At 34.6% G+C, this 13,996-nt stretch overlaps 3 protein-coding genes across 3 annotated transcripts; 1 reads left to right on the top strand and 2 right to left on the bottom strand.

Annotated features, from left to right (window-relative positions):
- Positions 1 to 32: 32 nt before the first annotated feature.
- Positions 33 to 1,917, top strand: LOC123194855 (pentatricopeptide repeat-containing protein At2g20540). Its single transcript, XM_044608318.1, has one exon. The coding sequence runs from the start codon at positions 33 to 35 to the stop codon at positions 1,659 to 1,661; it is 1,629 nt and encodes a 542-aa protein (XP_044464253.1). The 3' UTR covers positions 1,662 to 1,917.
- Positions 1,918 to 2,507: 590 nt separating this feature from the next.
- Positions 2,508 to 4,291, bottom strand: LOC123194856. Its single transcript, XM_044608319.1, has 2 exons — positions 4,011 to 4,291; positions 2,508 to 3,309 (listed from the first exon to the last, which is right to left on the bottom strand). The coding sequence occupies exons 1-2, from the start codon at positions 4,189 to 4,191 to the stop codon at positions 2,624 to 2,626; spliced, it is 867 nt and encodes a 288-aa protein (XP_044464254.1). The 5' UTR covers positions 4,192 to 4,291; the 3' UTR covers positions 2,508 to 2,623.
- A 1,732-nt stretch (positions 4,292 to 6,023) lies between these two features.
- On the bottom strand, positions 6,024 to 10,282 carry LOC123194354 (DDT domain-containing protein DDR4-like). The gene is made up of 12 exons (XM_044607535.1): positions 10,092 to 10,282; positions 9,809 to 9,992; positions 9,558 to 9,668; positions 9,110 to 9,196; positions 8,930 to 8,967; positions 8,740 to 8,821; positions 8,392 to 8,498; positions 8,155 to 8,314; positions 7,991 to 8,083; positions 7,729 to 7,855; positions 7,212 to 7,254; positions 6,024 to 6,777 (listed from the first exon to the last, which is right to left on the bottom strand). The coding sequence occupies exons 2-12, from the start codon at positions 9,977 to 9,979 to the stop codon at positions 6,276 to 6,278; spliced, it is 1,521 nt and encodes a 506-aa protein (XP_044463470.1). The 5' UTR covers positions 9,980 to 9,992; positions 10,092 to 10,282; the 3' UTR covers positions 6,024 to 6,275.
- Between the last annotated feature and the right edge of the window lie 3,714 nt (positions 10,283 to 13,996).

A 13,996-nucleotide genomic window follows, 5' to 3' on the forward strand; every position in this document is an offset into this window, starting at 1 on the left:
AGATTTTACTGTTGAACTTTATACTGTCATCAATGGCCTCAAGGGTTGGTGTGTCGACTACAAAAGAATTGGAAGATCTTTTTGTACCCTTTTTACAAAACTGTATAAAAATGATAGAATTGAAGAAAATCCATGCAAGGATAGTGAAATACTCTCTCTCACAGAGCAACTTCTTGGTGACGAAAATGATTGATGTTTGTGATAATGGAGGAGATTTAGAGTATGCAAGTTTGCTTTTTAAGCAAGTGAATAAGCCAAATGTGTTTCTCTATAACGCAATGATCAGAGCTTACACACACAATCATGTGTATGGCCTAGCCGTTGATGTTTACAAGCAAATGTTAAGAGACTTGCGAGCTGAAAACCCAATTTTGCCTGACAAATTCACTTTCCCATTTCTCATAAAATCATGTGGTGGGCTTATGTGTTATTTTCTGGGGAAACAAGTCCATGCCCATGTCTGTAAATTTGGACCAAAGTCACATTCAATAACAGAGAATGCACTCATAGACATGTACACAAAGTGTGATGATTTAATTGAAGCACAGAGAGTGTTCGAGCAAATGACTGAGAGAGACGTAATTTCTTGGAATGGACTTATTTCTGGGCATGTTAGATTGGGCCAAATGAAGAAAGCAAGATCGCTGTTTGAAAAGATGCCCTATAAGACTATTGTCTCATGGACTGTACTGATTTCTGGTTACTCCCATATGGGGTGCTATGCTGATGCACTGGATGTTTTTCGGCAAATGCAAAGAGCTGGCTTTGAGCCTGATGATATAAGTATTGTTTCTGTTCTGCCTGCTTGTGCACAACTAGGAGCTCTTGAGCTAGGAAAATGGATTCACATGTATTGTGATAGAAATGGGTTCCTGAGGAAGACTTGTATTTGTAATGCTCTTATTGAAATGTATGCAAAATGTGGCTGCATCGATCAAGCCAGGCAGTTGTTCGAGCTGATGTTAGACAAAGATGTAATTTCATGGAGCACCATGATTGGAGGGCTAGCCAATCATGGGAAAGCTCGGGAAGCAATTCAACTGTTTCAGGAAATGCTGAGAGCAAATGTGGAACCAAACGGTGTAACGTTTTTGGGCATTTTATCAGCTTGTTCACATGCAGGGTTTTGGAATGAGGGATTATTGTACTTAGATTCTATGAGAAAAGATTATCAAATAGAGCCCAAAATTGAGCATTATGGTTGTTTGGTTGATCTGCTTGGGCGTGCAGGGCGCCTCAGGCAAGCGCTTGAAATAATTGAGGAGATGCCAATGAAGCCGGATTCAAAGATATGGGGTTCTTTGTTGAGTTGTTGCAGAACTCATAGCAATCTTGAGATAGCTGTTATAGCAATGGAGCACCTTCTGGAGCTTGAACCAGAGGACACAGGAAACCATGTGTTGCTTTCTAATATTTATGCCGACCTCGGAAAGTGGGAGGGCGTCTCCAGAATGAGGAAACTCATAAGAAGTAAGAGCATTAAGAAAACACCAGGATGTAGTTTGATTGAGGTCAACAATGAGGTACAAGAGTTTGTCTCTGGAGATGATACAAAACCATTTTCAGAAGACATCTTCTGTTTGTTAGAACTGCTAGCTTTGCACCAGGACAGAACCAAATACCTGATTGATATTATGCAGGAAGAAATGTTATATAACTGACACTTAGATTAAACACATCAATCTCACCTTCTTAGTATAGTGGGAGGATGAATATTCATAGGATCCAAAGAATTGTTCTCTTTGTTTAGGTAGAACCATACATCCATGTTACAAGTTGAAAGGAAATCTGAATTTTGCGGAAATTTTGGTGCCATGCATTATGAAAAGCAGCAGATAGCTTGCACAGATGGATAGGTGGTTTGGGTTTGTGCATTATTGCTGGAATGAATAAAAAAGAAAAATATTTCTTCTTTCACTGGTGTTTTTTTGTGCCTTCTCCTTTTTACTTTCAGACATGTTTTATTGTGCAAAAGCCTCATCCATTGAAATTGAAACCTTTTGTCAAGAAAGGTATGTCAAAAGTAGTGGCAACATTTGATTCTTAAGAAAAGAAGACAGAGTTACTGTTCAAACATTGTACCGAAAATTTCATGTATATACTCAAGCTGACCTGCCATCACTAAACAGCTAATAATTCTAAGCCAAATTCACAAGTAAATAACTAAATATGCTCTCCAACCATACTTCTACAGCCGCTATCTCAAAATTTCTAGGATTGTGCATGTGCATCCTCATGTGATGATCACACACAATACAGACTTAACTTTCTAATTTGGAACCTGTTATAGAAAATCCTCACCAAACTTTTGACCCGGACAGCATTTGCAAAACAGGTATAGACATTTTCTGCCACTATTCTGTCTAGCAGAATGAACAAGATCTATAAAGCAGAACATTAACCTCTCTTGCATCAAGTATGAGTCCTACTAAGTACAATGTGACATCTATTCCAAACCCATATATTCGTTCTTCTAGAAACGCAAATTTCAAATGGCTTGCAAAGTATAGAGAAAAAAGATAATCCAATTACAAAAACATCAATTTGCAACCAAAGCCAGATCATACAACAAAAGTATAAGTCTACTTTAAAACACATTAAAAGGATATCTGCTGGCTGAATCCTAAACAAAGCACAGTCCACAAATTATAATAATAGAATAGACACTGCAATCAATGAATACTGCATCAATTACCTTCTGCATCAACAAGCCTACCTCTAAAGCCTTGCTTGCTTGCTCAGCCCAATCATATCCATCAGAAGAAGGAATATTATTTTCTCCTCTGATAGCTGTTTGAAAACCTCCTTGACTATCATATAGAAGTCGTGAAAGCACAATTGTAAGATTGGTCAGCAAGACTAGATAAAGAGGCTTAAAGCTTATGATGCTCTTTATGATGTTGCTTCCTAGTATAGGAAATCCTACATATGATAAAACCACTAAAAGAGCCACTGCTACAGAACAAAAAAGGCGGATATGTTCTGTTGCAGAAATAGCACAACTTATTTCACTTGTTTTGAACAATCTCAACTGGCACCTCTGTTGTTCCAACTGCTGCTCCTCTTTTGAGACAGAAACAGATGCACTTTCATCATTAGATGAAAAGATAGAAGATTGTGTTGTGCCATTAACTTCTGAAGCATGATCTCGTAAGTCTTCAATGTCTGTACCCCGTTCAGGCAAGGGCGGTTCTTCACTGCTTCCGTTGTAGTGAGCACTGATATGGCCAGCATCAAAAACAGGATCCTCTTTTAGTGACATAGAACCAGGGAGAGCAATGTTACCCTTAGTCTCAACATCAGGAAAATCTGCTTAATAACAGGATCCATAAGTCAAATAAGAAAAACAAGTTTTTAAGTTATAACAGCAGATACTTTGAATTGACTAATCATGTTGAGCAAAACCCAATATACAATCAGTAAAATGAGCTTGGACAGACTCCTAAATTAGCGTTGGATCTGAACCGAGTCAACTGGCTCGGTTCAGTGAGAGAATTGAATCTCTCGCCTGCAACAATGTTATCCTGCTGGTGATACTATTCATCCCACAGGCAACCCTAGGATGACATCTTTGGTCAGTTCAAACCAACCCATGTTCAAGCTCAGTTTAGCTTGAATCCAATCCTACCTTAAATAAGGATGAACAGTTTTGGATTCAATCTAGTTAATTCTAAACTAATGATTTTAACTTTCAGCATTAAGGTCCCAACAACTTAAAATCGCCCTAACTTTAAAGATATAGCAAACGGCTGGGCGTGCGAAATGTTCAGAATTCACAAAAAAATAAAGATATTTAACAATTAACAATTCAGAAGCTGCAATTCTTATTAAAGTCAGCTTCGATGAGTTTAAACATCTTCCTCATATATCACCATTCAACTTAACTAACAGTCTCAAATTCCAATAACTGGATTAGATAGGCTTCACAACAAGATTACGTCTAATTTCAGTAATTAATATAATATTTTATAATCAAAACTGAATTGGCCGAGCAAAATAGAGAAGGATACCAGTGGTTTGATCTGTGAGATGGGGTTGGTGGGAAACCAAGGGCCGAGGAGATTCTCTTTCGGTGTCGTCATGAAATTGTGGTTGAGAAGGAGAAGGGAGGTCGCCCTTGATGAAAGCTAAGCGTTCAGATCCTCTTTCCAAGATTTTTCTTCTTCTGCTTTCTCTGCTGTTGGCTGCCATTTTCAACGGAGGTTGATTTTTTTCTTTTCTCCAACCGTTTTTGCGCACTAATTCGTTAAAAGGCAAGCACGAATTCTTTTCTTTTCTACCTTGTGCGGTTGGCTACCATTTTCACTTCAGGACCTCGGTATGGAGATTAGGCCTGTACTACTTCTCCAGGCTCATTCAATAACTAGAATTGTAAGCCCATTCATAAAATTGACATTCGAGGCCCGATTTATTCTCAAAAACAATATTATATACGAAAACACAAATAAATATATATTTATATATAATAATGTAACTAACTATTATTTAATTTTTAATTTAAAATTTTTTAATCATATAATAATATACATCAAATATATACTTATTTATGTACTCAAAATAAATACGTATAATTTTATTATATTTCAAAATTATTCAATTTTTTGAATCAATTCAACTATATTCAATTTTCAGATAAAAAGAAACCGCCTTTATATAATTATAGAGCATATGTTAAGCTCTGGTGGATTTAAGTCAAATTGAATGTGAACAAAGGTGAACTTAAACTTAGTTTGAATATAAAACGTGTTAGAACTAACTCAAATGATGAATAGTAATATTGAAAAAGGCGATAAGTCATTAAAGAAAAAAACAATAATCGTTAATAAAAAATATCATCGGAAAACAAAAAGAAAATTATTAGAGAAAAAAAACTTCAATAAAGAATCATAAATAAGCTTCAAACTTGAATTAAGTTGTTGACATAGAGCTTTACTTTGAGTTTACTTATTCGAATTAAATATAAATTCAAACTAAACTAATTCAATTTGAATCTACATGGATCATTCCGCATCAGTTTCTTTCAACTTCTGACCATCAATTACAATTCAAAACTTTCAAAAGTAACTTTCAAACTTTCAATTAAATACCGTGTTTTAAATCAGTTAGGCATGAAGGAACCTTTTGGGTCATTGGCACCTCATTAATGACACCAACCCAGTCTACTTGTGCACATAATTATAAATAAATAAGGTGATAGACTGGAATTATATCTCAGCTGTTCTTGAAATACCACTCCTCTCAAAGTTCTTTTAAACCAAAGCTGAAATTTCAAGTTCATTCACTATTATCACCCGGTTGTAGTCTTCTCAAAACCACATCATTTGCCGTTGATCGAAACCAAGTGAACATCAACGGTCAAGTGGCGTCCCCAAGTCCAAAAGGAATTTTGATTGAATCACCCGAGTACATTGATACACCCAAAAATCTGAAAGGAACCCACCGATTCTTTGTTCATTTGCCGTTGATCGAAACCAAGTGGACATCAACGGTCAAGTGGAGTCCCCCAGTCCAAAAGGAATTTTGATTGAATCACCCAAGTACATTGATACACCCAAAAATCTCAAAGGAACCCACCGACTCTTTGTCCGTCCGAGCGAATCAAACTCCCTCATCGAAGACAGGCACCTCACTGGGAGTAGGACCCCTCCCATCGATTCCTCAATGACACTCACCAATGAAGCTATGAGAAGCGCATGGAATTTTGAAGATCCTGGAATGATACGTGTCAACTCAAGGAATGTTAAGCTTCCGAGAGAGTCCATCGCACTAATGACCGACTCGATGGAGGCGTGCAAAGAGTTCCGACAATCCATGATGGAGATGGTGGCATCAAGAATAGAGCAAAATTTAACCATTGATTGGACTTACTTGGAAAAACTAGTGATGTGTTATTTGGAGCTTAATGATAAGCATTGTTATGAGCATGTGTTAAATGCTTTTGCAGGTCGAACTCTGGAATTTTATCAAATTTCTGGGCAGATTCGGTGTTAGCTATGTTAGATATAGATAGCCACAGATCGAAATGAAATAAGAAAATTTATCCATGAGCTGAATAAAATCAGAACCTTTACAACAAGCTCAAGTTCTCAGAAACCAAATTCCTGGAAACAAAACTTGGTACTCCAAAAGATAATATTTAGAACACATTTTCCTGTCATTTTCTACAAACTTGTTATCAAAATTTCCTTACTCTTATGAGAAGAGAAGAAAAACAACTATTTAGATAGTTTGCATCAACTTCTATCAGCAAATATCGACAGGTTCATATGAAGCTTTTAGCTGTCGCTTACCTCTTCCGAATCAGCAACCATGGACAAGTTTTCATGTTCTGAAAGCTTACTGTTAGTTTCCTCCGATGACTCATCATCATCTGAATCTAATGCAATAGAGTCAAGGGCAGAGTTCCTTGTTGGTCTTTGCCTCAATCTACTTTTTGTACTCAAGTTTCTGGTTTCCATGGCAGGATGGTTAGAATCTCGGGCTAATCTCTCACTCCAGCATGATCCTACAGGTTTCTGGACCGAGGTTGCTCCATAGATCGTTTTGCCAAGATTTCTTTGATCATCAGAATTGCTTGAGTCACTACCATTGCCATTATCACTGTCCTTTTTATTATCATAAACATCATCACCATCGCCAGCTTCCTGAAGTCTATCACTTTCAGTATCAATACCTGCGGAGTCACCATTATCATAACTGTCTTCCATCTTTGTTTCCACTGTGCTGTCATTCAATGCACTCTTTCCATGCCTTTGCTCTTTATTAGTTGTACTTTTCCTAAACAAATTAAAAGTGACAACCAGCTAAAGGCTATATATCCTTTAAGAGCGTACAGAAGTTTTATCTTCTTCAAAATGAAATAGAAATAAGTAAACTTATTCATTTTAAAAGATTTGAGAGAAACCAAATCAAAGTGACCCACAATTCTAAACTAGACTAGTTTATGCTGCATGCACAAGACTCAAAGGAAATCCCAATGCCTTTTCCTGATCATTAACAAGAGAACACTGGCCCCCACCACAACCATTTGTGAAAATGCTTGTGTGCAGAGTAAAATTCCAGAATCTTTTACACAGCAAACCAAAAGATCATTAATAGTAAACTCCGTAAAGGAGATTCTTGCGCATCCAAAAGTCTACCATGTGTCACAAAATGTAGTTTAAAGAAATTTTAATTAGAATAGCAAAGCAATCAAATTAAATAAATCTTACTTTGTTAACTCTATAGCCTCATCAATGGCTCGATCATAATCATCTGTACATTATATCCCAAATAAAGAGAAATCGGTTACTGAAAATGCAGAATGTATATAACAAAAATTTGAAACAAAGAAACAAAAAATGGATACATACTGAAAAAATATATGTCAAGGCAAAGCATGTGAGGAAAATGTATAACAATACTGAAGAACTTCAAACTCAAATTCAGCAACTTCTTTCATTTTTCTTTCTTTCTTTATTTTTTTAATATTCATAAACATATGTAGTATAGTGTCAATTAACTCAGCCATAGCAAATAAAAGCAATTTTGAGCAAGCTTAAGTTATGTTCAGACAAACATATTTACACTTCAAAGAATTGTGAACGAGCTTATCATTCAAAGTTGTGAACAATATTAATCTAGTCCAGTTATATTTTTGCATGTGAGGTTGTGAACCTCAATTAATGTGAATCTAATCTTCTAGTACGTGCACTAGAAATGAGTACAATTAAAAATATTACATCTTACCAAATGTATAACTGATAGGCCTACGACTCCTACAGGAACGAGTCATCCCAACTGCAAAAGAATTTCTAAAGCCATTCAGCAGGAGCATCTCCTGTCTTTGTTTCCGTTTCAATGACCTTTCTTTCTTCTATGAAATGGAGAAACAGTGAGTATTAATACTAGTTACCAGTGTGAATAATTAACAAATTAGAGAGGGCATAAAATTATGATGCCACCTCTAGATTATTAATATACAACCACAAAATTGTATCTTTAAGCTTGCCTTATGAAACTTTTCAACAACAGGAATAACATCAACAGCAATTCTCTTGCCAATGGCAACTTCTGCCACAACTTTGCTAGATGACAGTTCATCCTGCCATTACCAAGGATGCAAAAAGTGAATCAAGAAATTTAATCCCAAAATAAACATAACTGTCACCTTACCACAACTTCACAAAATTCCTCAAAATTAGTAGCGAGTGTTTCCCATTGTGTACAGGTAGCTGGTAGAGTTAAACACGCTTTTCCTTTACATTTGGTTTTTGACCCAATTTTGTTTACCTCCTTGTACAATCTATAACCAATAGTTGTACTTCCATCATACCTGCATAAACAGCATGTGTATTATCATTACTGATGATGCAATAAATTATATAGAATCTATAACATGTTGGCAATTACCAGTATGAAGTTCCATTTACATCTTTTCCAATCTTATCTTTGCGGAAACTAGAAACTTGAGTTCCTTCTTTTAAGGCATTGTTAATGTAAGACAGAACATCATCTTGCTGTAAACCAATAGAAGTTACCACATCAGAGTTTAAAAAAGGGCAACAAACTAATTGCAACTTTAGAACAGCTTTATATATGTTGGAAGTGAACAGAAAAATGTCCAGCACAACTATGTATGTGTAACAAACATCCAAAAATTACAAAATCAAAGGAAGAGGAGAATCCAGGGATAGCAACACTCAGAATAACCAGTGCAATTTAAATGAATTATGCATTACAAAGGGAAGAATATATTACATCAGCTCGAATTTCACAAAGTGCTTTTAAAATTAGTAACCGACATGTTGGTTCTAATGCTTTGTATCGAGATATTTCCTCTCTGCAAAAGAAATAGCAGCACAAAGCCACTACTATCAGAATCTAAACTGATATTAACAAAAATGATAATGATGAGAGAGAGAGAGAGAGAGAGAGAGGCCGTCAATACCCTTTAGCTGCAGTTAATGGAATCTCCCCTTCAGCAACCTACAATACAATATTGAGCATATGATGCAAATTATTGCAATGATTCAAATTTTAAAAAAAAAAAAAAAAACACACACACACAAACTAAATGTTAGGACATAAGAGTAAGATCGGTAGTAAAAAAAACTCTAAAATGCCTTACCCATGGCCACCACATAGCAAGTTTCTTATGAAGTACAGACACCCATGCATCAGAACCATTTAATAGTTTACTCACAGGTGGTATCCCCTGTTAAACATTTAAGTAAGACAAAAAGAAATTGTAAAATGATGAAGATGTAGAAAACTTACAAAAACAACAAAGCGGCAAGCTCATGATCAACAAATGATTGAGAACCGCATAAAAACATTGTTTCTTTTCCTTTTTTCAAATGCATTTTCTATAATCTACTAGACTCGGTGATGTTTCAAGTATGTGTTTTCAAAACCCATATTAAATAAAAATTTCCAGGATATTCAAGAAGTCATGAATGAAAAAAAATAACAGATGGTTGTAATATGAAAACTATGTTCAAATTCTACCACCAAAAGTTTCATCTAGTACGAACAAAGACAAGCAATTATAGATGAATGAATGACAATAAAAGAACCTTTAACAGGACAATATGAAGCTGAGCATTAGAACTATTAGGCTCAATAAGTCCCATCTCAATCTCTTCAGCAGTTAACTTCAAGCCGCTTGCAATAACTAGCTCAAAAACCTGCAAAAAGCTTGTCAGCATCAATTTATCTTGCGTTCCCATACTTGTGCAACCACTAGCAATGCAAATACAGAACAAAACCGGCATTGCAAAATGCTTTCTGAATAACTTAAATAAACAAATAAAAGAAATGATCTTACGTTCAAAAAATTGAGAACACAGGCCAGTTCCCATCGTTCACGTAACTTTTTAACCTCAGATTCAGAAGACGATTCGTCCGAGACAACAACTGCGTCTGCCTTCACCTCTGGCATATTTTGTCCACGTGTCTTTTTAGGAGAAGGCGTCGGTTTACGGCGTCCACCGGCCATTACGAGAGTGGAACTGGATGGAAAATAAATCGGTTGTGTATGAGAAAAGAAAAGTTGAAACAGCTCGAGAGGAGGGTAAATTCTGAGATTTTCCCGCCTAAAATAGTTTTACCTCAAATTATGGTCAGGTTTGGTAGGTAGCTAGGGTTAATAATTAATTTCAGAACCGCCTTCTAGAAATCCTGATTCACCCCATCGTCTCGTCTTGTGCTGCGTAATATAGCCCCGGTGGGTCACAATGTTGCACAGTTATGACTTGGAGTTCGGTTCGGGTGAATCAGGTCCTCTTGGACCAAACTCACCGTTTCACGCATCCTCTCTGTAAGCCGCCGGTATCATTCTCTTTTAAATTCTAATTATAATATGACACGTGTGGATTAATATTTATCGGAGTAAAAATGAAAATTACTCGTAAAGATTTTAAGTTTTTATTATGAAAATATAAAATTATTATAGTATATATAAATTACTGATATATTTGTACGAATTGGCAAGAATATATAATTACACTAAGTTTATTACTAAAATTAAAATTATTCATGTTTTAGCAGTTAAGAGAAATCAGGTAATTTGATTAATTCTTATGAATCAATTAATATAATATTTGTAATAAACGTCAAACCCAACACACGACAAGATTTTTTTTTTTGGTTCAAATAACTTTTATTATTAAAATTAAAAAATTATCACAAAAATATATTATATTAAAAATTTATTGGTATAAATTAATATTGTGATTTGATAAATTATTATATATAAATAATTATTATATTTTGTTGATAGTATTAAAAAAAGGTCAAAAAACTTGTTTTCATCCAAAGTTAGGTGTAATCCTAAACTTTTATTTTCTAACTTTTAAAAACTTAAAATCTCATTAATAAATAAAATCTTCAATTAAAGTTATGGATAAAATTGTTATTTAATAAAAAAATTTAAAAAACTAAAGTTTATTATATTTTCTCCCTTAAGTTTGAAAATCCAAAATTTTTTTTTATTCAAAGTTAAAAAAATAACAATTTACCCTCTAGAGTTTTGAAACCATAGTCGAAGATAATAAATTTCGTTATTTATAGTCGTGTTCACTCTCTCTCTCGAGTTATCTCTTTCTGCTAATCAACCCTGTCTCCAACGAAAATGATTTCATCTAACGAAGATGAAATCGTCTTTGTCAAAAACAAAGGTTCAATCGACAGAGAGAAATAACCTGAGAGAGAAGGTGAATGTGGTTAGAGACAACAAAATTCGTTGTTTTTGATAATGGTTTCAAAACCCTAAAAAGTAAATAACCACTTTTTTAACTTTGGGTAAGAGAAAATTTTGGATTTTCAAACTAAGGGGAGAAAAAAGTGATAAAACCTTAGTTTTTTAAATTTTGTTGTTAAATTACTATTTTTTCTTAATTTTAATAAAATTTTGTTTATAGATGAGATTTTAAATTTTTAAAAATTAGAGAGTAGAAATTTGATATCACACCTACCCTTGGATGGAAACAAACCTTCTCGCGTAAAAAATAATTAACATATTATATTATTCAAATGTTCTTAATGCATTAAAATAAATTTATTAAGTAATAATATACATATATATATATATATATATATAAAAGATTGTCTAATAATCTTTTAAAGTTGATTGATTAGATTACTTTATATTACGTGTCATGCCAATTTATATAATAAAATATTATTATACTTTTCTATTATATAGCAATAGATAATATTAATAATAAAAAATATATTAATAAAATAATCTTTTGTTCCCCATGAACTAATGCATTTTAAAAATTATTATATACAAATTAATATTATGTTTGATTAAAGGCCAAACGACTATTTCCCACCCAAGGTATGCTGTAATGACAAGTTTCCCCCCTTTAACTATGGAAATACCAAACACCCACCCATGGCCAGTTAAAAGTAACGGGGTTAAGGGTAAAATTGTCATTTTCTCTATAATATTAAAAAATAAACTAAAATATAATTTCCTTTTGCCCCCCTAAAGTTTGAAAACAAAAATTTCCCCCCAGCCTAAGTTTAAGAAAATGGCAGTTTCACCCTAGGGTTTGGTTTTGAAATCTCCGGCGACCTCTCCGGCTCCGTTGCCGACGGCTTCTCCCTCCCGAAGAATCCTCTCCTTCCGGTGATCGGTTTCCTCCCATTTGGAGGCCCGATCGTCGCCGGAAAAGCGGTGGGAGACGAAGAACTTCGTCGGGGAAGACGAAGTTCTTCGTCTTCCCAGACGAAGACGAAGCCGTCGTCTTCGTCTGGGAAGACGATCGTCTTCCCAGAAGAAGACGGTTGTCTTCCCTGGGAAGCCGATCGTCTTCCCAGACGAAGACGACGGCTTCGTCTTCCCCGACGAAGTTCTTCGTCTCCCACCGCTTTTCCGGCGACGATCGGGCCTCCAAATGGGAGGAAACCGATCACCGGAAGGAGAGGATTCTTCGGGAGGGAGAAGCCGTCGGCAACGGAGCCGGAGAGGTCGCCGGAGATTTCAAAACCAAACCCTAGGGTGAAACTGCCATTTTCTTAAACTTAGGCTGGGGGGAAATTTTTGTTTTCAAACTTTAGGGGGGCAAAAGGAGATAAAATTTTCAGGCGTTAGGGTTCTGTTAAATTTAACTGGCCATGGGTGGGTGTTTGGTATTTCCATAGTTAAAGGGGGGAAACTTGTCATTACAGCATACCTTGGGTGGGAAATAGTCGTTTGGCCTTGATTAAATTAATATTTAAAAATAATTATTATGTTTGATTAATATTAATAAAACAATATTGAAATATTATTGTTTTGAAATGCTTTTAAATATGCTAAATTAAATCAAAAGTAGGAAGATAAGGGAAACCACATCAAATTGAAGGTAGGAGCTAGATGAGAAATCATAGGGGAAAACAATAGTAAGGCCAAAGGACTATTTTCCATCTAAGTTTAGGTGTGATTCTAAAGTCATATCCATAAGGTTTGAAAAACTCAAAATTCTACCTATTGATCAACTGAAGTTTAAATTTTTAGTTAAATATAGGAATAAAATTGTTATTTTATTAATAATATTTTAAAAAATATAAAATTTATTATATTTTTCTCTCATAAGTTTTAAAAACTAACAATTCACCCCTCCAAAAGTTTTTAAACTTTGAAAAATCACATATCACCCCCCAAAACCTTTAAATTTTTTTCTTCCCCTCTGGCCACTTTCTTCGGCAATCTAGACGACAACGAAACTTGTTCATCGACAAAGAGATTCTACAGCTCTTTGTCGACGAGGAGATCTGGACGTTCATCATCTCTTCATCTAGATCTCGCCGATCTCTTTGTTTCCGACGAAGAGATCCGTTCTAGATTGTTTATGTGTGTAGACCAACGATTTAAGGTGAAAAATGAAAGTCGTTAATGCAGAACATGGTGGTTGGAGAGGTGAAGAAAAAGTTTGGGGGAGAAATGTGATTTTTCAAAGTTATAAAATTTTAGTTAGGGTTGAAGTTATTAGTTTTTAAAATTTATGAGAGAAATAAACAAATTTTATATTTTTTAATATTATTAATAAAATGACAATTTTATTATTGTTTTTAACTGAGAATTTTAACAGTAATAATGTCATGGATGAGACTTCGAGTTTTTTTAAACTCTATTGATATGACTTTGTAAACATACTTAAACTTGGATAGGGAATAGTCTTTTGGCCCAATAGTAAATAAAAAGGTGGTGGTTAAAGTAACCCTAAGCCCCCCATTGTGGCAATATCTTAATCTCAAAATATCATTTTATTCTTATGGTCTTGTCTCAATTATAATCTTCCATATTTACTTTTAGTCTCACCTTGAATTGATCTATATGTGATCACTTCATCTTGGTGATAGGTGGTGTAAGGGTAATTTTAAATTAGAATAAAAATATTTTGTTTATAAACTATATTTGTCATAACCATTATCCATTCAAATCGAAATCCACCAAATTCACTACTCACTCATGCTCAAATTTACTAGAATTGTCAAACATGATCATTTTACTTTTTTTATATGT

The sequence above is a fragment of the Mangifera indica genome, chromosome 13, assembly GCF_011075055.1.
Source record: "Mangifera indica cultivar Alphonso chromosome 13, CATAS_Mindica_2.1, whole genome shotgun sequence".
NCBI classification, from domain to species: Eukaryota; Viridiplantae; Streptophyta; class Magnoliopsida; order Sapindales; family Anacardiaceae; genus Mangifera; species Mangifera indica.